The sequence below is a fragment of the Crinia signifera genome, chromosome 6 (genome assembly GCF_055691185.1).
Source record: "Crinia signifera chromosome 6, ASM5569118v1, whole genome shotgun sequence".
Taxonomy (NCBI): Eukaryota; Metazoa; Chordata; class Amphibia; order Anura; family Myobatrachidae; genus Crinia; species Crinia signifera.
This window is the reverse complement of record NC_139222.1, coordinates 10,240,741-10,266,796: the sequence shown is the minus strand read 5'-3', so window position 1 is coordinate 10,266,796 and position 26,056 is coordinate 10,240,741. Positions and strand designations below refer to the sequence as shown.

At 44.5% G+C, this 26,056-nt stretch overlaps 1 protein-coding gene across 5 annotated transcripts in view; it reads left to right on the top strand.

Annotated features, from left to right (window-relative positions):
• LOC146009929 (uncharacterized) overlaps positions 1-26,056 on the top strand; it is a 453,438-nt gene that overhangs the window by 4,029 nt on the left and 423,353 nt on the right. For 3 of the 5 annotated variants that reach the window (XM_083150579.1, XM_083150577.1, XM_083150578.1), the window contains exon 3: positions 4,508-4,619. The exons of the other annotated variants lie outside the window; for them this stretch is intronic. In XM_083150579.1, coding sequence (XP_083006705.1) covers positions 4,508-4,619 — 112 coding nt within the window. The remainder of the gene's footprint in view (positions 1-4,507; positions 4,620-26,056) is intronic. 5 annotated transcript variants of the gene reach the window in all.

Here is a 26,056-nt window from a genome sequence, read left to right as displayed (position 1 = left end):
CTATTACTGACACAGGGACCTGACTGGGGAGGTGAGGGAGTCTGGGAGCTTCATAGTGACGTCACTCTTATCTCTATTACTGACACAGGGACCTGACTGGGGAGGTGAGGGGGTCTGGGAGCATCACAGTGACATCACTCTTATCTCTGTCACTGACACAGGGACGTGACTGGGGAGGTGAGGGGGTCTGGGAGCGTCACAGTGACATAACTCGTATCTCTATTACTGACACAGGGACCTGACTGGGGAGGTGAGGGAGTCTCGGAGCGTCACAGTGATGTCACTCTTATCTCTATTACTGACACAGAGACCTGACTGGGGAGGTGAGGGGGTCTGGGAGCGTCACAGTGACGTCACTCTTATCTCTATTACTGACACAGGGACCTGACTGGGGAGGTGAGGGAGTCTCGGAGCGTCACAGTGACGTCACTCTTATCTCTATTACTGACACAGGGACCTGACTGGGGAGGTGAGGGGGTTGGAGCAGGGACCTGACTGGGGAGGTGATGGGGTCTGGGAGCGTCACAGTGACATCACTCTTATCTCTATTACTAACACAGGGACCTGACCGGGGAGGTGATAGGTTCTGTGAGCGTCACAGTGACATCACTCTTATCTCTATTACTGACACAGGACCTGACTGGGGATGTGAGGGGGTTGGAGCTGGTGAGGCAGCTGATGTCACACTCTGGAGTTTTATCATTGTTACCTTTGCGTTGTCCGTCCTGGCTGGCGCTGAGATCTGCTCCCAGCTGGCAGTGAAGGCTGATCATGCTGTACCTGCACCTGCACAGCGCTGTCAGTGCCCAGAGGTTAATTCAAAGTGTGTCTGTCCTAAGTGCTCCGCTTCCTCTCAGCATTCTGTTACACAGGCTGAATGCTAGAGATAAGGAACACTTATCAGGTGCAAAATAGAAGATGAAATAAGCAGATATATACTAAACATTTCATACTTGTCTAACTGTAAAACATAATACATTTGGTGAGCTTGTAATACTGAGTATATTGAATGCTAGAGTTCCCTCCAAAACACCAGTATGGGTTCAGCTGTTTTGAAATCAGTCACCTGACTTTCAGCAGCCACTATGGGCCCTGCACCCAGCTCTTCCAATGGGTGAACACTCAGCGCTATAAAGGGAACTTCCTGACCAACCCAATTTGCCAGAACAATGTCGCTTCTGCAGAAGTAACAGCTTCATGCTGAGCTCCTCGGTACTTTGTATCAGTGCGGTTCCAGTCCGTCCAATCCAGTTCCAGTCTGGTTACTTCACATCAGTGCTCTGCTTCAGCATTCAGTTCCAATGTAGATACTCAGGGACTTGTTCCTAGCAGCAAACATCCGGTTCCAGTCTTTTCACCGATCCCCATTCTATTTCAATCATTAGTCCAGTTCCTGTTTAGTTACCATCCAGTTCCAGCCCAGTAATGAACATGGTTCTGTCTTGACTCTGCGGAGTACCTGTGTACAAATACGGAAGGAGACTGACCACAGCACCACACCTGATTGTTAATCCCCTCACAGGCTATAGGCACCTGCAGTACTAAGGCTTCACCTATAATAGCCATGTTTGTGGGACGAATTAGGTTCGGCCCCAGGCCGGTGCCACCAGGTCTTATAGGGAACAAGGTGCCTAATACCTCTAAAGTAGACCAGAGGAAAAACTAACTAAAACCCAGTGAACAAGCAAACAGACAGTGGCACAATTGTAGAAAAAATAACCAAGGCTATGTTTCTGAGTGCTTGATGATGTGTGTTTTCACTATTAGCAGCTGCTTTGATTTGAGGATAGTCAGTCCTCACAGGGTAAAACACAGAAAGTATATGCTAATGGGAAAAACCCAGAAGCATAGAAAGCAGCGCTGGACAATTATAAAATTAAACACTTGTTTTTAATTTAAAATACAGACAATTCATATAAATCAAGGTACTTGTGTACAATCACGGCTCCCACGATGTCCATCGCATAGTAAAAATCGCATCGCATGCGGTCGCATGCGATTTTTAACAGAAATGCATCCAAATGCATTGAAATTAGTATCAAACATGTTCAATGGCCCCCAAATGCCATTTTTCAGGCTGTACCACCCCCACTATCAACGCGAACCTGATGCGTGGCGAGCACAGCGGTACGCGTCCTATGACCTTTTCATACCCCCACTATCCACGTCGGCGTGGAGTTGAGAATAGAAAGTGTGGCGAGCCACCGAGCCCGAAGCGTGGCGAGGGGACACTGATACCTTCACAGGTATACGTGTCCCCTCGCAGGCTTCACAGGTGTCCGCTCGCCACGCTTCGGGCTCGGTGGCTCGCTGCGCTCGCCACACTCTCTATTCACAACTCAACGACGACGTGGATAGTGGGGGTATGAAAAGGTCGTAGGACGTGTACTGCCGCCCCTCACGGGCTCGCCACGCTTCGGGTTTGTGTTGATAGTGGGGGTGGTACAGCCTGAAAAATGACATTTGGGGGCCATTGAACATGTTTGATACTAATTTCAATGCATTTGGATGCATTTCTGTTAAAAATTGCATGCGATCAAATCGCATGCGATTTAAAAAAAAAATGCTTAAAACCGGCAAAAATCGCATCCCATCGCATGCCACTACATATGGCATGCGATGGCATGCGATGGGAGCCGTGAAAGTACACAAGTACCTAAATCAATATAACACAACAATGTTAAAATGGGGGGTCTGAGGAAGAGTGGCCGCATCAATATGCGATGGGTCTGGGGACAATCATAGCCATTTTTCCAGCTAGTGTGAAGGAATAAGGGGTATCTCAGTGACAAAATTGTTCCCAATGGGTTATTCCAGGAATGACCCCAAAAGTGGCCTAGTCAGTAGGTAAAAGCACAGAACTAATGACCCCACTGCTCTGCGTACAAAATACAGAAAACCACCCTGCATGGAGGTATAGGAAATAACAACATACACACAAGTAGTGTTAATGAATGCTACTATGCATGAAGATGTTAAACAAAAGTAACTCATATTGTATATGCTTTTAAATGCAACAATGCATAAAGATGTTACACAAAATAATTAACAAGTACAAAGACACACTGTGTTTTAGAAGACACTTGACCTGGAACAGAGACAATATAACTCTAAACAGAATCTCTCACAGAATGCTAGTAAGGCACAATGATGGAAAGGGGGTGCACTTATCTCAACCTCCTGGGTACCGCAGAGCCGGGCAGAGGACACAGGACTGTTACTGGATTCAGAAACAGACTAGCAGCAGACAGCAAATCCAACCGCAAACTAATGCAAGGCAGCAGCACGTGGAGTCTGGACAGCAGACCCACGGCTGGGAACTCAGGCTGGAACACTAACCAACAGACTGCACAGTGAGAAGCCTCTTCTGTCACTCACTGGGGAACAAAACAGGAAGTATAGGCAGGGAGCAGCTGGTCAGAATCCCTAATTAAAGATAATCAGCTAATGAGAAAACTCAGTGCAGCTGTACTCCTGAACAGAAAACTTGGACAAGTAACAAACCAGCAGCAGCACACCTAAAAGGTTCCAGTTCAGTCATCTATCTGGTTCCAGTCTGTTCCAGTACCTGTTGCTACCCCTCCTGTAGCACATATACATTCATGGATTGTACTAAATCAAAAAACTATAAACTATAACAGAATATGGGATGCGTTCAAAATCCCGAATGGGTCATAAAACCGACAAGGACAAAATCCCGACAGGGTCAAAATACCGACATATAGAATGTACAGGTAAAACAGTCAACATGACTTTCCGTCGCATGGTCGACATGGTTTTTTCACTGTTTTTTGACCCGACATGTGCCGACAGGCGGTATTTCATGCTCTACCATCCCCTGGGGCATGGTGGGAGAATAAAATAGTGTGCCGAGTGCAGCGAGGCACCGTGCCCGAAGCATTGCGAGCGATGCGAGGGGCTGCGGTTCACTTCTAACTGTGTCCATGTCGACTGTGTCGACATTCGGGTAAAAGAAACAAGAAAAAAAACCATGTCGACCTGTCAACTGAAAGTCATGTTGACTTTTTCACCTATACATTCTACATGTCTCGATTTTGTCCTTGTCGGGATTTTGTCCTTGTCGGGATTTTGTCCTTGTCGGGATTTTGTCCTTGTCGGGATTTTGTCCTTGTCGGGATTTTGTCCTTGTCGGGATTTTGTCCTTGTCGGTATTATGACCCATTCGGGATTTTGACCGTCGGGATTTCATACCGAATCCCAGAATATTATGGAATTTATTTCCTATTTTAAGCAGCTTTTGCAGCCTGCTGGGAAGAACAGCCAGGTAATCAGCACCTGAGACCTTGGCTTACACCTCTGCTGGGTACAGGGCTCCTGATGCTGGACAAGCTGGCCAGTTGATATACACAGTGCTGCTGCCTATCCCAAATACACTGCCAGCACATATAAACATAGATGTGAAGATGCATGTAATATATGTTCTTAGCAGCCCCCCGTCAGTAATATTCAGACATTATTAATGTATTTTATTTTGTGATTTAATTAGGGTGAAGCACTGACCAATATTAAAGAACAAAATAAAGAGGGAGAAGAAGAAACGAATGTGACGGGTGACCAGCAGTGTAAGGAGGAGGAAATCCCTACAGGTATCAGCACAGGTGAGTGATAATCACTAAGTACAGAACAGAGGGTCTGATTCCGATATGTATGCAATACCGATGGTCACAGCTAAGCGATTATCGTTGAACACTGCGCACGCACCAAGGTAACTCTGTGATGCTGCCGCAGTGAGAACTCGGAGAGTGAATGACAGGAAGGGACGGCTTGGGGGAGGTAACAGGAAGTGGCGGCAGGAGAGTCCTTGCCATTATCAGGGTGTGTTTCTGCCATCAGCTGTGACCATGTATGTAGAGAAACACGGGCCAGTATCAGTACTGCAGCGGCCAGTCTGTGTGACCATAGAATCAGGGAGCCGATGTTCCCCATTTCTGGGATGGTGCCGTGTATGGTGAGGTGGTTGCTGAGGACCTTGCAATGGCTCCGGGGGCCGTGTCTCATCTTGGCTGGGCAGCTGCTCACGTGTGATGGTTATCAGGTCTGTAACCTCAGACATGGCAGCTGCGTAGGCTTCTGTGTCCTAATCACAGTCACATATTATCCTTGGCTCTACAGTATTATCTTATTCTATACCTGCTTCTGTCAGATCAGACTAATGAGGGAAATGTATCTGCCCCGTGGGTAACGCTGGAGCCAACATCTCCTCTTACACCAATGTTCTCGGCTCTTCCCCAGCCTCCCTGCAGCCTGGTGCTGCTCCTACAAGGGACATTGCCGCAGTGATTCCATCATTAGTCAGTGGGAGGAGACCCGGTGTGACATTATCCTTCCTGTGCAGTGTCACCTGTCATAGTGCCCGTTATCTCCCTGTGTTATGGTGTCTTCCATGTCCTAGAGCTTACAGACCCCACCTGCCAAGTGCCTCGGCCTATAACAGCCACTTTCCCAGATCTGCAGTCATTCACTGGTAAGATTATTCACAGGAAAAGGGGGATTGGGGGAGGTACCGGTGCACAAGTCACTGAACACGAATGAAGGAAATAATGTATATAGCAATAGAAGTATCCACAGTACATACAATGGGATGCCTCAGTATAGGTACTGGCTGGTGGAGGTGCTCCCCTGAGGGTATGAACAAGTACATAGGAAAGGAAGAGAAAGTACTCTCTTTTATATGTATTTGCATATTTTGCCCATTTTCACTGGTTATTGCATATTTTACCTAAAATCTAATAATGGTGCATATTTTTCCAAAAGGGGGCACTTCACGTATTAGGCCCCGCCCCCTTTTTTACCCACAAATCAGGGCACTGCTGCTGCTGGCCAGGTAGTGGTAGAGTGTGCAGGCCGGGCCAATATGTGCGCAGTGAGGGGGACCTTAGTTGTACGCTACGTCTGACACTGCTCTAGGCTGCCAATCCATTTTAATAAAAGTCAGTCGGGGGCAGAAGCCGTCACGAAGCTCCTGAACCTTTATTAAAAAGCTTGAAACTCAAGGTTTGGCATTGACGGAATCTATTTAGTTAATGAATGAAATCCGCCAAGTGAACTCCACATTGCCAGAGGTATTCCTGGGTAAACAAAGAAAAGTTTGAAGACATTTTGAACCAAAACCCAGGCTTTGAACCTCTGTGTCAAATTGATAAGTTTTATTAATGGGATGGGTAAACTTTAGCCAGAAACCATAAGTGCCAACATAGCACCCAAATTCAGATACTACCCAGTTACCTCAGTGGATGTGGAACGGTCCTTTTCCACTCATAAAAATATTTTGAGAGAAGAAGACACAATCTTACTACCGAACATTTGGATCAGTACCTGATTGTTTATGTTTTAAAGAGTAACAAAATGTTAAATAATTGTTAATTATTCCACTGCTTACTAAATGTATGCTGGTTTTTTAATAAATAAGTTAAAAATTACTTGTTTTTATTATTTATTGTAGCATATTGTACCACTTTTCATGCATATTTCAAGCTTTTTATGTTGCATATAATCCTGTCTCTATTAATTAGGAATGGCTGCAGAACCGGTCACGATGTTCGACCTGCCGCAGACAGAGGAGGAGTCAGTGGTATTTTTTCAACAGCACCATTTGCTGCCACTGACACAAACCTGTGTTAATGGCCACCCCATGCGCTTGAGTATGAAGGAGTGTATGTGGCGCTGCCACATTAAAAAGTGCCAAAAGAAGGTCAGTCTCCGTGCGGCACATTGGTTCCCGGGCTGTCGTATCCCATTTCTTACCCTCATCCATTTTATATTTTCCTGGGCAGAAGAGCGCACAAGCATATCTTTTTGTGAGCAAAAACTAAAGTTGTCGAAAAAATCCACCGTGCTGTATAATAACCTTATGCGGGAGGCCTGCGCCGTGGATTTAATGTCGCAGCCCCAACGCCGGATTGGCGGTCCGGGAAAAATAGTGGAGGTGGACGAGAGTCTCTTTGTCCAGAGAAAAAGTTGCGTGCTGCCTCAAAAGTGGTTGTTTGGAGGCATATCCAGAGACACCGGTGAGTGTTTTATAACGCCTGTGGACAGACGTGACGCCAGCACCCTGGTGTCCACCATCAACAAATATATAGAACCGGGGACGACTATATATTCTGATTGCTGGCGTGCATATAACACTGAACAGCTCGAGCAGGCAGGGTACCACAATGCACGGGTAAACAACCGGTATAATTTTGTTGATCTGGACACCGAGGTTCATACCGAAAACATCAAACGCCTTTGGGGATCTTATAAGTGGCGTAACAAAAGGCAAAGGGGCACTGCGCGCCAAAATCTGGACTCCTATCTTCAAGAATTTATTTGGCGAAAAACTGTCGGCGCAGAAAACGCTTTCCAGCGGATTCTATATGCCCTAACTCTGCTCCCAAAGGCCAACAAAGCAGACGACACGGATGCAGACACAACTGCGTCAACTTCAGCTGCAGTTTCCGTGAATGCAGAAACTGAAAAATAACTTTTATTATTTATTATTATTGTTGTTTCATATTATTGTACGTTAAGTGTTTTTTTTCTTCTTTATTATTCACTAAAATCCAGTTAACACATGTCATCATTACTGTCTCAGATGTAAGATATGGCAGGTGTGAATGTGTTCCTGAAACACCCCCACTTTCCACATCCCCCAACCTGTTCATACCCCCACTATCCACGTCGGCGTGGAGTTGATTTTATAAAGTGTGGTGAGCGCATGGAGCCACCGAGCCTGAAGCGTGGCGAGCGTAGCGGATTACTTCACATGTATTCCGTGTCCCCTCGCGGGGCTCGCCACACTTTATAAACTCAACTCCACGTCGACGTGGATAGTGGGGATGTAAACAGGTCGGGGGACGTGTAACGCGGCCACCCACGGGGCTCGCTACACTCACCACGCTTCGGGCTGGCGTGGATAGTGGGGGTTTGAAAAGGAGGCATTTGCCAGTATGTAACATGGAGCACTGGCAAATGCCTCCTTTATTGTGCATAAGACGCACTTGCGCCAGCATACCCCCTAACCCCATCTCCCTGAAGCGGACACAGGCAGGGTTGCCGTACCCTGCCGCAATAATTACTAAGATGCAGGAGCGCCTCTCCGGCGGCGCATGCATGATCCACTCTCCGCCGGCGTTCGCCAGCGCAGGGGATCTGGCGGTTACCGGCGCTATGTGAGAGGCACTCACTAGGCTTGCTGGGGACAGAGCCGGGCTGCGGTGGAGTCACTGCACAAATTACGATAGGCAGCCGTTGGGCTGTCACTACGCTAGGCAGCCATTGGGCTACGCTGACAGCGTAGCTTAGCCTACGCTGAAAACATAGCCGCGCACCGTACTATTACACAAGTCCCGTTTCTTAAAACTTAATTATTAATATTTATCAAAAACACAGGTAGTAGATAACACTAAAGGAGTTCTCTACCCAATATGCACCTTCAGAAATACATGGTGACTATGTGATGCATAACGATTCAATATCCAGAATCAAACATGAACATTAATCTAATTAATGCATCTCCGAAGATGTCCCTGGCAACACATTGCTAAATATTTTTCAGTTCTGCACAATTGGTTGAACAGTACTATCTCAAGAGAAAAAAGGTTAGTCAGGACAGTGTATTCTTGCTGTACGTAGTCACTAGTATTTATCAGCTGGTGTTAGTATTCGATCCAGACACTGGCACAATTTATAATAATTCCCTGCTGTATGCAGATATTTCTCTGTCACGCAGATAAATTCCACCACTTATACCAGTTAATTATACTTGGTGGGATTTGCCTGAAAGATACATATATGTAACAGATCCAAATGACCTCTTAAGAGTGAGCAAACAATTGGTGTAATGATAATAGATTAATCAATTATACAATTGGGTCAATCGGAAAGTAAGATACTATTGCTCTGTTATTTGACAAATGATTGTCAGCAGGGAAGCCATTTTTATGAAATTAAAATTTCTACAGGTACCAATACCATACTGCAGAAAAAAAACCTTAATTAGTTGAATGTATATTCTTTTATTCCCCCAAGATATAGTGTCCTTGAGTTATCGATCAAGGTAGGTAATGTTAAGCTGGCTCACAATTATATACCTCCTATAACTCTACTGGGTGAGCATAGATATATGTAAAGAGGCAGAGTGATAAATTGGTGAGAGATAAACCCACTGATTCCGGGGCTGCTGCTTCTTGTAATTAGTGTGAGGCTATGCAGCTACAAGTGAGCGGGTCCCTATGGTCTCAGTATGTGGGTAGAAAGGAAGGTACAACTGCTGTCCTGAAATTTGTAGCACAGATCCCTGTTGGCAAAGCCAGTGCAGGGAGTCTGGCAACACACTCAGGATGAGTGTGTGGGGAGAGAGCGGGTATGGGGATCCCTGATGAAAGGCTGTGCGCTGCTGCTCGCCACTTACTTGGTGTAGAGGTGGAAAGTAAGCGGCACGCCGGTGGGAGCAGGTATTCCCTGGGGAGGAAGAAGGTAGGAGATGGGGGGCCGAAATGCCTTGCGTGGTGCTGCGCCGCAGAGTCCTTTAGGGAGAGAAGGGAATGGGAGGAAGAAGCGGCGTTGCAGGAGAGTACCTGCCAGTGTCTGGTTACACTGGGAGTTCATGCTGTCTGCTCGTTGTAATCCGTGAGGTGCGTGTGTGCTTCCGCCTACCCGTGAGAGTTCAGCTCACCTCAGTCTGTTGTCTCCTGGGAGCTTGGGTACGGCACATCGCGGACCGAGTAGACAGATTGTTGGGAGGGGCTGGGAGCAACGTTAATGGTAGGTGGGATGTCCTCAAGAAAGAGTAGGGAATTAGGTAAGACATTAAAGGCGAGGATACCTAGGGTAATATTTTTCCAGAACTATTACCAGTACCACGCACTAGCTCAAGAAGGCAGAGTGGAAAACGTGTGGCTTAAGAACTGGTGTAGGAAGGAGGGATTTGTGTTCATGGAAGACAGGGTGGACTTCTCGGTCAACTTTTTTGCCGTGATGGATTGTACCTGAATGAGGAGGGGAGGGGAGGGGGGGGGGGCAAGGATGGTTAGAGGGCTGGAGGAGATTTTATACTAGGTGATGGGGGGTGGGGGTAGCTAGATACTGTGGGCCTTGTAGTGAAAATAGTAGGATTGGGGTTAAGAATCAATTTGGGGGAGGGCAAGAGTTACAGGCACTGTCTGGGTTCTAATAAGGGTAACATCGTGGGTAGGTCCCGGGGTGCATCAGGAATGTTATGTAACAACAGTCATGTTACCTCATTACAGCTCTTAGATACAGATGACCTTAGGGTATGGGAAGGAGTGAACAACATAGGAAGAAGTTTCATAACTGTAAATAGGTCGGGCAGTGGGCATGGTGGGGAGGGCTGTAGAGAGTCTACTGAGGGGGAGGTGGGTAAGAGGAAGTTAGGAAGGAATACAAATAAGTCTAGGGGAGAAATTAAACACAATGTTAGGGACGCAACTAAAAATAAACATAAATTAAAATGCCTACTGGCTAATGCAAGAAGCTTAGCAGGTAAAATCGGTGAACTAGAAACTGTGGTCACTAGGGACGATTATGGCATTATTGGTAGTACAGAAACATGGTGTAACGAGTCGCACAACTGGGCATTAAGCATGGAGGGATATACACTCTACAGAAACGACAGGGAAAATAGAAAGGGCGGTGGTGTGTGCCTATATGTAAAAAATAACTTAACATCATGCGTAAAAGAAATGAGCTCAGGTACAGAGGAAGACTACACGGAGGCCGTGTGGGCAGAGATAACCGACAATAACAAAAAACCTAATAATAAAATCTTAATAGGGGTATGCTATAGACCTCCGAACATAAACGAAAGGGACAAGTCTCTTTTAAACTAAATCAAACAATCATCAGATCAGGGTCAGATATTAATTATTAGGGATTTCAATTTACCTGATATTGATTGGAAAAATGAATCATGTAAAACAGCAGCAAGAAGCAATGGGTTCCTAAGCTTACTCAAAGACCAGTTTATCACACAAACGGTAGAAGCTCCAACTCGTAATAAGGCATTATTGGATTTGGTATTAACAGATAACATAGATCTAGCTTCAAACACAAAAGTAATTGAACATCTAGGGAACAGTGATCACAATATGGTTTCACTGGAAATCAACTTCAGTAAATTACATCATAAAGGATCGGCAAAAATACTAAACTTCAGAAAAGCTAACTTCGAATTATTCAGAGAAGCCCTAAAAGGGGTTAATCGCTGTGCTGCAGCGCCATCTGTACACGATAGTGGGCACTTGTCATGTTTAGAACATGTGGTAACATTCTATATGTGGTGCTGTAAGCACACTTGTAGGATGACAGCAATGTATATACAGCTAGGAGTACTGCACACAGCATATATCTATATAAGAGTAATGAGGAATGTAGTATAAGTGTACGAATGCCCTGGGGAGGTGATCACTGGCTCTGTGACTGGGACAGGAGATGACCATTTCCTAGCAGGCGGTCTGAGACCTTCTGTTGGTGAGCAGCGCACAGCAGGTAACATGCCTTGTGGTCTGCAGTGCTGTGGACACGGTGTTATCAGTACACGGGCTGGGGGTCTGTACTCCTGTGTGCAATGTGTTACTTCTGTGTATCTTTATGTGACGTGTCCAGGAGGTCACCAGATCATCTCCACATTTATGGGGAAGTTATTCTAAGGAAATTGGATTCATCCTTTATATGGGAGAGGAGCGGATTGGTTGGAGAGAACAGGGTGGAATTACCCCCTGTGGTATTGTGTGTGGGATTGGGATAAAAGGCTGGAGGTTGGCCTGTAATATTGTACATCTGCGTGTATCATATTGCTGTAACATCTCTGTATGATCCCCAAGCCATAGAGAAGAGTCTTCTTCAGGACTTGTATCTGTGCAAATAAACATCCTTTGCCCAAGACGTTTGCTTCATCCTGTGACAAACAGGAATACTACAAAAGTAGTCCCGTCCTCCGCCTGTCCTGGTACTAGTCCAGCGTCTCCAAGCTCCGCCCTCTGCCAGCTACCACTGTAGAGGACCTGGTCTGTGTTCAGTGACCAGTGTGGGAAACCAGCCGACACCAGTGAGGTGTGTCAGCAGCGTATCAATGCATACACTGCAGCAAGCAGTAGTCAGGTGCCAGCATTAGTGCCTGAGGAGGTAACATAAAATTTTACTGCAGATAAGAACCACCATCTAGTCTGCCCCTTTTTTAAAAATGTTACCTAAAACCATATTTGTTCATTGTTGCTTTATAAGGATATCAATATATCTATGCCAAGAAGGTTTACATTGATATACTGTATTTGCCTCTACCACCTCTGATGGGAGGATATTCCACTTATCCACAAACCTTTCTGTGAAGTTTTTCTTCCTCAAATTTTCCCTCAATCTTCCTCCCTCTAGGTAACCATTGGGTACTTATGTATTATCTGGACTCCCATGTTAAATGCACCCCATGTTTTCATACCCCTACTATCCAACTACGCATGAAGTTGATTTTATATAGTGTGGCGAGCGCAGCGAGCCCGAAGCGTGGCGAGCAGACGCGGTCTCATAAGAAAAACGGGAGTCCAGATATTACATAATTACCAACCATTGTTCCAGATGCCACGTAGTAAGAGTCTGGTGGTGGCAGAGATCTACCTGCCCACTGTGTAGTGGGTGGAGTCAGTATCAGGCGGTTACTGATGGTAAGAGAGAATCCCCTTTTGGCCAGGTCTCACGAGACCATTATACACTATCTGTGGACCCGAAGGGAGTAGCCGCAGCAAGGGCAGATGTCCGAACACATTATTTAACACTGGGATATCCTCCCTGTCCTCTAGTTTTCTAGAGGCCGCCCATCTGCTGGTTTATTAGCTGACTCCTCCCCTTCCTCCTTTTCTGTTCTCCGGTCTCCTAACTTTTCATCGGCTTGCCTTTAAAGGGGCGGCTCTCCCAGGTGGAAGGAGTATTTGCGGGTGTGGCCTGTCTAGAGTCCTGCCTCTCTCTATATATACACATATATATATATATACTAAGGATGTTTTACCTAAAGTGTGGCTTCTCCAGAGTCCTCCCCACCTGATTGCTTGTGGCTACCCGGTCACCCAGTGTGGGCATCATGTCAAGACCTTGCCAGGGACAGTTACGTAATTACAGCTGCCAGGTGCTTACAAGAGTTCGAAGCGGAGAGTCTCATGTGGGCGTCGCCCTCTACCGACACTGCAATAGATGGCTTCTACTTCAGGCTGTAAGTCTGGCACTGGGGGCCATTTTGTATTGCAGCTGCCAGGTGTTGAGACAACAGAAGCTCTTTTCCTTAATGCCCGGCAGGGTCTCTAGAGAGCCACATGGCGTGCAGTCGCTGAATTCTGGTGCCGGATGCTATGATGTGGCACTTAGAGCTCCCATAATGTCTGGCGTATTCTGTGTCCCAGCAAAAAGAAAAAATATTCAAGTAAGAAAATAGCCGGGCACCTATGATGTGAGTGGATTTCCAAAAAGCTGCTGCTAGAGTGTAGGGGTAGTAAGTCCCTAAGATTACAAAAATAAAGGAAAAAAACACATAAATAGCAGCACTAATGATCCAATAATAAACTGTTTTCAAGTAAATAATGTTTTCTTTATATAAAGTATAAAAAACACCACTGTACAATAATTATGAAAAACTAGAATAATAATAAAGGAATTAAAAAAAAAAATATTAGTGATCATAAAATAAATTGGGATAAGGCCCAGTGCTCACTAGATGCATGGGGTGAGATTTAATAGAATGAGAGATTCAGAAAGTGAGAGATTTGGTGAGAAATCTCCAGTTTTTTTAAAGCGGCAATCATTTACACTGCAAAATCAAACTGGTTTTGCAGTGTGATTGCCGCTTTAAAAAAACTGGAGATTTCTCACCAAATCTCTCACTTTCTGAATCTCTCATTCTATTAAATCTCACCCACGGTGTCCAATTGGAAGTTGTACATCTAGTGATGACTGGGCCTTTTACCATTGGGGAACTGCATCCATCCAACACAGCGGTGAAGCTATAAAGCCAAATAGGGTGAAGTGCACTTACCTCTTGTTCGTGTGACTACATTTTTTCCAACATTGGATACTTCATCCTACTGAGGAACGGAGATTGTGGCGGAGATAATTTTTTTATTATCATTAATATATTTTTTCATTTCTTTATTATTATTCTAATTTTTCATAATTATTGTATAGTGGTGTTATCTATACATTATATTAACTGAACATTCTTTACCTAAAAATTGTTTAATATTGGATCATAAGAGCTGCTCTTTTTGTGTTTTTTTCTGTGTCCCAGAATGCTGTTCTGGCAGGCCACTCTGAGGAGTGTGAGGAACAGCCGGCAGCTGTATCTAGTCAGCCTCATCTATTGCATGAGTTACTGCAGGCCTGGCCAACCTGTGGCTCTCCAGCTATTGTGAAAACTACACATCCCAGCATGCCCTCACAATTATAGCATTCCCTAACAGCAAAACTGTGGCAGGGCATGCTGGGAAGTGTAGTTCAACAACCACTGGAGATACATAGGTTGGCCAGGCCTGCAGTATCTCATGCAATAGATGAGGCTGACTAGATACAGCTGCCGGCTGTTCCTCACACTCCTCACAGAGCGGCCTGCTAGAACAGCATTCTGGGACACAGAAAAAAAAACACAAAAAGAGCAGCTCTTATGATCCAATATTAACCCCTTCCTGACACAGCCAGTTTTTGCCTTCCTGACAGAGCCCTTTTTTTCAAATCTGACATGTATCACTTAAGTGGGGATAACTTTTTTTTGCTTTTACTTATCCCAGTGATTTTGAGATTGTTTTCTCGTGACACATTGTACTTCAAATTAGTGGTAAATTTGGGTCGATACAGTCTGTGTTTTTTTGTGAAAAATACCAAAATGTCGTAAAAAAATGGAAAATTTAGCAATTTGCAAAATGTTAAATTTTCTGCTTGTGAGACAAATAATCATACCACTCAAAATAGTTAATAACTAACATAGACCATATGTCTACTTTATGTTTCCATCATTATTTCAACATCCTTTTAATTTTTTTGGACACTAGGAGGCTTAAAATATGAATAGCAAATTCTCAAATTTTCAAGAAAATTTCAAACACTGATTTTTTTAGGGACCAGTTCAGTTCTGATGTGACTTTGAGGGACTTGTATGTGAGACACCCCCATAAATGATGCCATTTCAAAAACTGCACCCCTCACAGTATTCAAAACAGCATTTTGGAAGTTTGTTAACCCTTTAGGTGTTTCACAGGAATTAAAACAAAGTGTAGGTGAAATTTCAAAATTTCATTTTTTTTGCAGATTTGCAATTTTAATACATTTTTCTAAGGAACACAGTAGATTTTACTAGAGAAATGTGACTAAAAATTGATTCCCCCAATTCTTTTGTTTTCATAAATATCCTATATGTGGCCCTAGTGTGCACGTTGACCAAACCACAGGCTTCATAATAGAAGGAGCACCTACTTGATTTTGGAGCCTCCTTTTTATGAGATTATTTTTTAGGCACCATGTAGGTTTCTAGGCACCATAAGATGCTAAAAGTTAGGAACCCCCCCACAAGTGACCCCATTTTGCAAACTACACCCCTCAGGGAATTCATCTAGGGGTATAGTGTAAATTTCAAACCCCCAGGGGTTTCACCAATTTTGATACAACTGGGCTGTGCAAATGAAAAATTAAATTTTTTACACAAAAATGCAGTTCTGGCTCCAAATTTGTCATTTTCACAAGGAATGAAGGAGACAAAGCACCCCAAAATCTGTGCCCCAATTTCTCCCGAGTACGGCAATGCCTCACATGTGACCACAAAATACCATTTGGGTGCATGGCAGGACTCAGAAGGGAAGGAGTGATTTTTGGATTTTGCAGCTCAGATTCTGGTGGAATGTTGGTGGGTGCTATGTCGCATTAGCAAGACCCCCCAAGCACCAATACAGTGGAACCCCCCCACAAGTGACCCCATTTTGCAAACTACACCCCTCAGGGAATTCATCTAGGGGTATAGTGTACATTTCAAACCCCCAGGGGTTTCACCAATTTTGATACAACTGGGCTGTGCAAATGAAAAATTACATTTTTTACACAAAAATGCAGTTCTGGCTCAAAATTTTTCATTTTCACAAGGAATGAAGGAGAAAAAGCACCCCAAAATCTGTGCCCCAATTTCTCCCGAGTACGGCAATGTCTCACATGTGACCAAAAAATACCATTTGGGTGCATGGCAGGACTCAGAAGGGAAGGAGTGATTTTTGGATTTTGCAGCACAGATTCTGGTGGAATGTTGGTGGGTGCTATGTCGCATTAGCAAGACCCCCAAAGCACCAATACAGTGGAACCCCCCCACAAGTGACCCCATTTTGCAAACTACACCCCTCAGGGAATTCATCTAGGGGTATAGTGTACATTTCAAACCCCCAGGGGTTTCACCAATTTTGATACAACTGGGCAGTGAAAATGAAAAATTACATTTTTTTACACAAAAATGCAGTTCTGGCTCAAAATTTTTCATTTTCAGAAGGTATGAAGGAGAAAAAGCACCCCAAAATCTGTGCCCCAATTTCTCCCAAGTACGGCAATGCCTCACATGTGACCAAAAAATACCATTTGGGTGCATGGCAGGACTCAGAAGGGAAGGAGTGATTTTTGGATTTTGCAGCTCAGATTCTGGTGGAATGTTGGTGGGTGCTATGTCGCATTAGCAAGACCCCCCAAGCACCAATACAGTGGAACCCCCCAAGTGACCCCATTTTGCAAACTACACCCCTCAGGGAATTCATCTAGGGGTATAGTGTACATTTCAAACCCCCAGGGGTTTCACCAATTTTGATACAACTGGGCTGTGCAAATGAAAAATTACATTTTTTACACAAAAATGCAGTTCTGGCTCAAAATTTTTCATTTTCACAAGGAATGAAGGAGAAAAAGGACAAAGCACCCCAAAATCTGTGCCCCAATTTCTCCCGAGTACGGCAATGTCTCACATGTGACCAAAAAATACCATTTGGGTGCATGGCAGGACTCAGAAGGGAAGGAGTGATTTTTGGATTTTGCAGCACAGATTCTGGTGGAATGTTGGTGGGTGCTATGTCGCATTAGCAAGACCCCCAAAGCACCAATACAGTGGAACCCCCCACAAGTGACCCCATTTTGCAAACTACACCCCTCAGGGAATTCATCTAGGGGTATAGTGTACATTTCAAACCCCCAGGGGTTTCACCAATTTTGATACAACTGGGCAGTGAAAATGAAAAATTAAATTTTTTTACACAAAAATGCAGTTCTGGCTCAAAATTTTTCATTTTCAGAAGGTATGAAGGAGAAAAAGCACCCCAAAATCTGTGCCCCAATTTCTCCCGAGTACGGCAATGCCCCACATGTGACCAAAAAATACCATTTGGGTGCATGGCAGGACTCAGAAGGGAAGGAGTGATTTTTGGATTTTGCAGCTCAGATTCTGGTGGAATGTTGGTGGGTGCTATGTCGCATTAGCAAGACCCCCCAAGCACCAATACAGTGGAACCCCCCCACAAGTGACCCCATTTTGCAAACTACACCCCTCAGGGAATTCATCTAGGGGTATAGTGTACATTTCAAACCCCCAGGGGTTTCACCAATTTTGATACAACTGGGCTGTGCAAATGAAAAATTACATTTTTTACACAAAAATGCAGTTCTGGCTCAAAATTTTTCATTTTCACAAGGAATGAAGGAGACAAAGCACCCCAAAATCTGTGCCCCAATTTCTCCCGAGTACGGCAATGTCTCATATGTGACCAAAAAATACCATTTGGGTGCATGGCAGGACTCAGAAGGGAAGGAGTGATTTTTGGATTTTGCAGCACAGATTCTGGTGGAATGTTGGTGGGTGCTATGTCGCATTAGCAAGACCCCCAAAGCACCAATACAGTGGAAGCCCCCCACAAGTGACCCCATTTTGCAAACTACACCCCTCAGGGAATTCATCTAGGGGTATAGTGTACATTTCAAACCCCCAGGGGTTTCACCAATTTTGATACAACTGGGCAGTGAAAATGAAAAATTACATTTTTTTACACAAAAATGCAGTTCTGGCTCAAAATTTTTCATTTTCAGAAGGTATGAAGGAGAAAAAGCACCCCAAAATCTGTGCCCCAATTTCTCCCGAGTACGGCAATGCCTCATGTGTGACCAAAAAGTGGCAGGACTCAGAAGGGAAGGAGTGATATTTGGATTTTGCAGCACAGATTCTGGTGGAATGTTGGTGGGTGCTATGTCGCATTAGCAAGACCCCCAAAGCACCAATACAGTGGAACCCCCCCACAAGTGACCCCATTTTGCAAACTACACCCCTCAGGGAATTCATCTAGGGGTATAGTGTACATTTCAAACCCCCAGGGGTTTCAACAATTTTGATACAACTGGGCAGTGAAAATGAAAAATTACATTTTTTTACACAAAAATGCAGTTCTGGCTCAAAATTTTTCATTTTCAGAAGGTATGAAGGAGAAAAAGCACCCCAAAATCTGTGCCCCAATTTCTCCCGAGTATGGCAATGCCTCATATGTGACCAAAAAATACCAGTTGGGTGCATGGCAGGACTCAGAAGGGAAGGAGTGATTTTTGGATTTTGCAGCTCAGATTCTTGTGGAATGAATGGTGGGTGCTATGTGGCATTAGCAAGACCCCCGAAGCACGGTGAAATGATGAACCTAATAATCCATAGATGTGTGGTATATTTTAAAACACTCCTTTATACATAGGCCGGGTTTGTCGGGGCAAGTTTCACAGTGGAAAATAGTTTCCTTTCTTATTCCCTTTTTATAGCAAACTTTGCACCTTTTTTGTGTCCTGCCCTTTCTTGCAGTGGAGGGGATTTCGTTAGGAAAATGCTGCCCTGGTACAATACGGGGGCCAGTACTAGAAGTACTGGGGCCCTCTGCCTGCTGGTTCCCAAATATTAGGCCCTTTATGACTTCCTCTTGAAAGTGCATAAATGTCCCCCTCTGGCTGGTAGAACGGAATAGCACGTAAGCGTTATACAATGCCATCTGGATGATATACACGGCCAGCTTCTTGTACCAGATTTTTGTTTTCCGCAGGGCACTGTACGGCTTCAGTACCTGATCTGAAAGATCCACTCCGCCCATGTACCTATTGTAATCTAGGATACAATTAGGTTTTGAGGTGTGGGTACTGGTACCTCGTACAGGGATGGAGGTGGTACTGTCTCCATGAATTGTTGTCAGTATAAGGACATCCCTCTTGTCCTTATATTTGACCAACAACATATTTTCGGTGCATATTCCCCTGCTTTCACCCCTTCTCATTACTTGGGCAATGTGCGTTTTTGGGAGGCCTCTTTGGTTCTTACGCACAGTACCGCAAGCTGCTGTACCTCTTGAACCAAGGGCCTTAAACAGGGGGATGCTAGTGTAAAAGTTATCCACATAGAGGTGATAACCTTTATCCAGGAAGGGGTGCACTAAATCCCAGACAATTTTTCCACTAACACCTACGAGGGAGGGGGGGCATTCTGGCGGTTCAATTCTTGAATCCTTCCCTTCATATACCCTAAACCTGTGGGTGTACCCTGAGGTGCTTTCACACAGCTTATACATTTTTATGCCATACCTTGCCCTCTTACTGGGAAGGTACTGGCGGAATTTAACCCTTCCTTTAAAATGTATAAGGGACTCGTCAATACAAATAAATTTTTCAGGGATGTACATCTCTGCAAATTTGGCACTGAAATGATCAATGACCGGCCTGACTTTGAATAGCCGGTCAAAGGTGGGATCATCTCTGGGTGGGCACAGTGTATTATCGGTGTAATGTAAAAATTTAAGGATTATCTCAAAACGAGCCCGAGTCATGGCCATACGGTAAAATGGGGTGCTGTACAGAACATCTGTACTCCAATATAATTTCTGGCTTTTTTACTATGCCCATATGTAACACCAGACCCCAAAACGTCATCATCTCTACTGCATCTACAGGGGTCTACCTAGCAAATGATGACGTGGGGTTTTGAGCAATAAACTGCTGGGCATATAAATTAGTTTGGTCCACCATTAAATTTATAAAATCATCAGAGAAAAATAATTTGAAAAAGTCAATTTCTCTGAGACCTGCTGAATCAAATTGGATTCCTGGGATGGCCAAAAACTCAGGAACCTGGGGCTCAAAATTGTCTGGTGGTGGGGTCCATACGGGATCAATCATTTGGGGGGGGTCTCAGCTGCTCTACGGGGGCGTCTTTGAGGGGGTCCCTCATCAGCAGAGGAGGAAGAGGAGCTTAAGGCGAATCCTTCAAATTCCCCGCTTGCATCACTGGCTGTGTCAGAGTCAGAGGCAAGCATGGCATATGCCTCCTCCGCTGAATACATTCTTCTGGATGACTGGGATGACATTTGGGATGACATTTGGGATGATATTTGGGATGCCATTTTTATTTTTGTGTTTCTGTAAGTGTAATGTTTCAACACGTGTATAGTGTAGGGGGGGGTACAAACTTTATTTCAACACGGGGGGTATGTAGTGTGTAGTGTGTATGTAGTGCAGAAAAAAAAAATACTTTATACAGGAATTTGATCCCAATAAAAAAAAAAAAATTGAAGGGGTTAAAAAAAAAAAAAAAAAAGGTCCTGCGCCAAAAATTGAGCACAGATGTTGGTCAGTAACGTCCGTCACTGAACAGCGCTCAAAGGCAACAGGAATTTGATAAAAAAAAAAAAAAAATAGATCAACCCTGTGCCGAAAAAGCTGATCAGTGATGTACGTCACTGATCAGCGCACAGTGGCCACAGGACACCCACAAAATCACAGTGTGTGTAAAAAAAAAAATTAAAAAAAGACCCCACAGCACCCTCAAAAATAAAAAAAAGGTGATCAGTGATGCGACACTGATTACCAGTGAGGGGCAGCAGGTGCACAACCTTTGGTGCAACTGACAGTGCAACTGGCAGCAACTGACAGGTATATAAAAAAAAAAAAACCCTGCACCCCCAAAAAGTTGCTGATCAGCACAGATATACTGATCAGCACAAAAGGGGGGGTAGCAGACACAAAATATAGCACTCTCTGTCACTCTCTGTCACTATCTCTCTCTATCTCTCACTCTCTATCACTCTCTGTCACTATCTGTCCCTATCTCTCACGATCTGTGACTCTATGACACTGCTGCAGCAGCACACACAGAAGTCACAAGATCCAGGAAGTATCCAGCTGCTGGCAGCACGCTACCAGCGGTGATCAGCGGTGATCAGGTAAGTTTCAGGCAAGGATCAGGTATGTATCACGACAGATTGGCACGGTGTCCGCTCTGCACGCAATTCCAGACCGGAATGGCGTCTGCAGCGCAGTCACCGTTAGTTTAAATCACGCGCCTTGGCTGTGATTGGTCCGTGGGTCCCACGGACCAATCACAGCCTTGGGGGCAGGTGGGGTGAGGTGTCGTCGTCACCGATGACCCCCTCATGCCCCCTGACGCCCGGCGGTGATTGACACCTGTGTTACCGAGCGTCTGATTCGCCAGTAACACAGGAAAACGCTGTGAATGGCTGTTCACACTGAACAGCCAATCACAGCGATCGCCGACGGGGGGGCGGCATCGCAGCCCCCCCTGGGCATGCAGGGACATGTCTGCTGTCAGGGACAGCAGACATCGTCCCTCTGTCACTGCGTCTCGAGACGTAGTGGCACTTTGAAGTCATGACGTATATATACGTCATGTGTCGGGAAGTACATCCCGGCCATGACGTATATATACGTCAAATGTCGGGAAGGGGTTAAACAATTTTTATTTTAATTGAATGGATAAAGAAATCCTTTGTGTCCCAAGAGAAATGTTTGGAGCTGCAGGACCATAAGAGGTCTGGTTTTAACTATGAAGGTGCTGTTTCTTCAGATTACTGGAAGATGATTGAGAAGAAATTTCTATTGATCAATCAGGAGAAATGAAGGAGGATATGTTTAATATCAATATGGTAGAAAGTTGAAAAACACTTATAAAACCATGAATTATAAATTTACGGTGGATCCTTCAGTGAGTCAGGATCTTTTATTTGCAGATCAGGGGGAAAAAAGAGATGTTTTCACAGAAAAAATGAGATGTTTTCCTATACATAAAGTGAAGGAGTTAATCTCCAAGGACTGGCAAAACTTGGGTAAGAAACCAGTAAAATTATCGAGGGTCGAGCATATGTATCCTATTAGGGATGAACATTTCCTGAACGGATATACTATACCGAAGGTAGGTGCTGCTGTTGCCCAACTAATGCTAATAACTACTATACCTTTGTCCTGTAATGGACACTATGGATAGAAGAATGGAGAATTATTTCAATAAACGGAACTTGTCTTTTGCTGCGGCCCTTACATTGGGTGTATCTATAGCCTCGGTGTCTAGGGCTCTCAGGCTCTGGGGCTCTAATAGGCAGAAGAGGTTCTTTTGGAACATCACAACATTCCTTTCAGCCGTCATATAGGAAGAATCCAAGGCAATGACTACGGCCATGACGTATATATACGTCAAATGTCGGGAAGGGGTTAAACAATTTTTATTTTAATTGAATGGATAAAGAAATCCTTTGTGTCCCAAGAGAAATGTTTGGAGCTGCAGGACCATAAGAGGTCTGGTTTTAACTATGAAGGTGCTGTTTCTTCAGATTACTGGAAGATGATTGAGAAGAAATTTCTATTGATCAATCAGGAGAAATGAAGGAGGATATGTTTAATATCAATATGGTAGAAAGTTGAAAAACACTTATAAAACCATGAATTATAAATTTACGGTGGATCCTTCAGTGAGTCAGGATCTTTTATTTGCAGATCAGGGGGAAAAAAGAGATGTTTTCACAGAAAAAATGAGATGTTTTCCTATACATAAAGTGAAGGAGTTAATCTCCAAGGACTGGCAACACTTGGGTAAGAAACCAGTAAAATTATCGAGGGTCGAGCATATGTATCCTATTAGGGATGAACATTTCCTGAACGGATATACTATACCGAAGGTAGGTGCTGCTGTTGCCCAACTAATGCTAATAACTACTATACCTTTGTCCTGTAATGGACACTATGGATAGAAGAATGGAGAATTATTTCAATAAACGGAACTTGTCTTTTGCTGCGGCCCTTACATTGGGTGTATCTATAGCCTCGGTGTCTAGGGCTCTCAGGCTCTGGGGCTCTAATAGGCAGAAGAGGTTCTTTTGGAACATCACAACATTCCTTTCAGCCGTCATATAGGAAGAATCCAAGGCAATGACTACAGCAAGTCTCTTCTGGTAGGAGCCTGGCTTGTAGCCTTTGCAGAAGAGTGGGAGAATTCAATTCAAGGCAAGAGGGGTCATTGGAATCATTCCACAAGGCTACAGCATAAAATGTATACAGTATCTGACAGGAAACAGGGTTGTGGAGTAAAAAAACAACCAAAGAAGCATATAGGAAGTTTCAGAAATATCCCGGATCTGAGGCACCTGAATAACATTTCTCAGGGTAAGAAAATTTTGGATGGAGGCGTTAAAACCCAAACTGGAAGGGCTCAAAAGAAAGAATTTCCTGGCGTCAATAGATCTGAAGGCTGCGTACAACCATATACCAGTCAGTCATGAAGACAGGAAGGTCCTACAATTCTGTATCCAGGACACACTACCAGTTACCGGCCTATCCCCTGTCCTAGGGACATTGCCAAGAGAGCAGCGTATTTAAATGTGGCCATATCTAGATGATATCCTGACGGCAGCCGGTTCAGAAGAGGATAAGAAAGGACCTAAGTTATCTAATACAGTTCCTGCAGCTTCACGGATGGATCATAAACTGGGAAAGTTACATCCAACACAGAGCATTGATTCCTGGGCTTACAGATAGACACCAAGACACCAAGAAATTTAAAAATTTCCCTTAAAAAAAAAAGGAGATTCTCAAGGATCCAGGGTCTATCGGGGGACCTTTATGTAGGAAGGGAAATCTCCTTTAAAACTAGGTCTCCAGCTCCTAGGAATAATGACCTCTTCTATATTGTAATACCTTGGGCACAGTGGAAAATGAGAAGTTTCCACTGGTGTATTGCTCTACACATAAGAAAGAACTGTGGCTCAGAAACTACGGTAAAGAAATCCCTAACTTGGTGGCAAAGATAAAAAGGAAACAGAGCTACATATCTGGACCAATCTCAGTTTCTAGTCCTGACAACAGACACAAGTACATCTGGTTGAGGAGGGCACACAAACTTAGGAAAGGCAGAAAATGTCTGGAGAGAAATAGGTTACTCCAAAGAAAAAGATCAAATGCTCATCTCAGGGTCTTTTTCAGACGATGTTACGTTCATAGCACATTTGAACCATCAAGGGGGAACCAAAAGTAGGCCATTAATGGATACATGGCAAACATAAGGTCCTGTGCAAAGGGATAACGTGAAGAATTTAAACAGCTCTATATGTTCTTGGAGGGAAGAAGACATTGGCAGACTTCCTCAGCAGAAGCAGAATCCTTCCTGGAGAATGGGAGACGAGTCAGCATTTTCTTATGGATTGTAAACAAGTTTGGGCAGCTTCATGTGGATTAGATGGCAACTCACGTCAACAAAAAGGTAGACCAATTCTATTAAAGATATTCTCTCCCCAGAACATTTGCAGCAGACACCTTTTCAATTAATTGGAAGTGTCACCTAGGGTATGTTTCCCCCTTTTCCTCTGATATGTCGCATCCTGAAAGAGATGAGAAAGGATCAAGTAAAAGTGATAGAGGTCCTCCCCTTTTGGCCAAGTACAGCGTGGTTTGCGACATGCTAGAAATTGGCAGTGAAGGAACCTTAGACATTACCCATCATTCCAGACCTTCTACGTCAGGGTCCAGTGTACCATCCAGATCCAGCAGGATTATGTCTAAAGGCACTGAGATTGAAGGGAACTTTGAGGAGACTACACAAAGTGTCAATTCAAGTAATTCAGAATATTTTACAAGGAAAGGACGTTATTCTCATGCATTTTAAAAGGTCTGTTAAATATTTATCGGTACTTGTGTACTTTCATGGCTCCCACGATGTGCATCGTACAGGGAAAAATCACATCGCGTAGCATCGCATGCGATGTGATGCGATGTCATTTTTCACAGAAATTATGGACAGGAGTTGACATCATGTAAAATGCACCCCAAATGTCATTTTTCACACTGTACCACCCCCACTATCAACGCCAACCCGAAGCGTGGCGAGCGCAGCGGTACGCGTCCTATGACCTTTTCATACCCCCACGTCGGCGTGGAGTTGAGAATAGAAAGTGTGGCGAGCGGACACGGATACCTGTGAAGCCCGCGAGGGGACACGGATACCTGTGAAGCCCGCGAGGGGACACAGATACCTGTGAAGCCCGCGAGGGGACACGGATACCTGTGAAGCCCGCGAGGGGACACGGATACCTGTGAAGCCCGCGAGGGGACACGGATACCTGTGAAGCCCGCGAGGGGACACGGATACCTGTGAAGGTATCCGCGTGCACTCGCCATGCTTCGGGCTCTGTGGCTCGCTGCGCTCGCCACACTTTGGGTTGGCGTTGATAGTGGGGGTGGTACAGTGTGAAAAATGACATTTGGGGTGCATTTTACATGATGTCAACTCCTGTCCATAATTTCTGTGAAAAATGACATCGCATCACATCGCATGCGATGCTACGCGATGTGATTTTTCCCTTCTGCAAGACCATTAAAAGAACGCGTCCACCCATCAAATCCATTGTGGATCCTTCAAACTTGAATCTATTTCTTAACTCATTGATGAAACAACCATTTGAACCGTTACTAGAAATTCCTCCCAAATTCCTGACTTGGAAGATTGTATTTCTAGTAGCAATTACGTCTGTGAGGAGAGTGCGTTACAGGCCTTGTGGAAGAACCATACTTACACGTTTCCGTATATGGTGGTACATAGGACTTGTCCTAACTTTCTACCCAAAGTGGTTACTGCTTTCCTTCTGAATCGGGATATATACCTTATTCTGATACAAATTCGCACTGAGCGCATTTTGCATGCGCATCATTCGCACTGTACAGGTTCCACAAACCTTACATGCGCACACCCTTG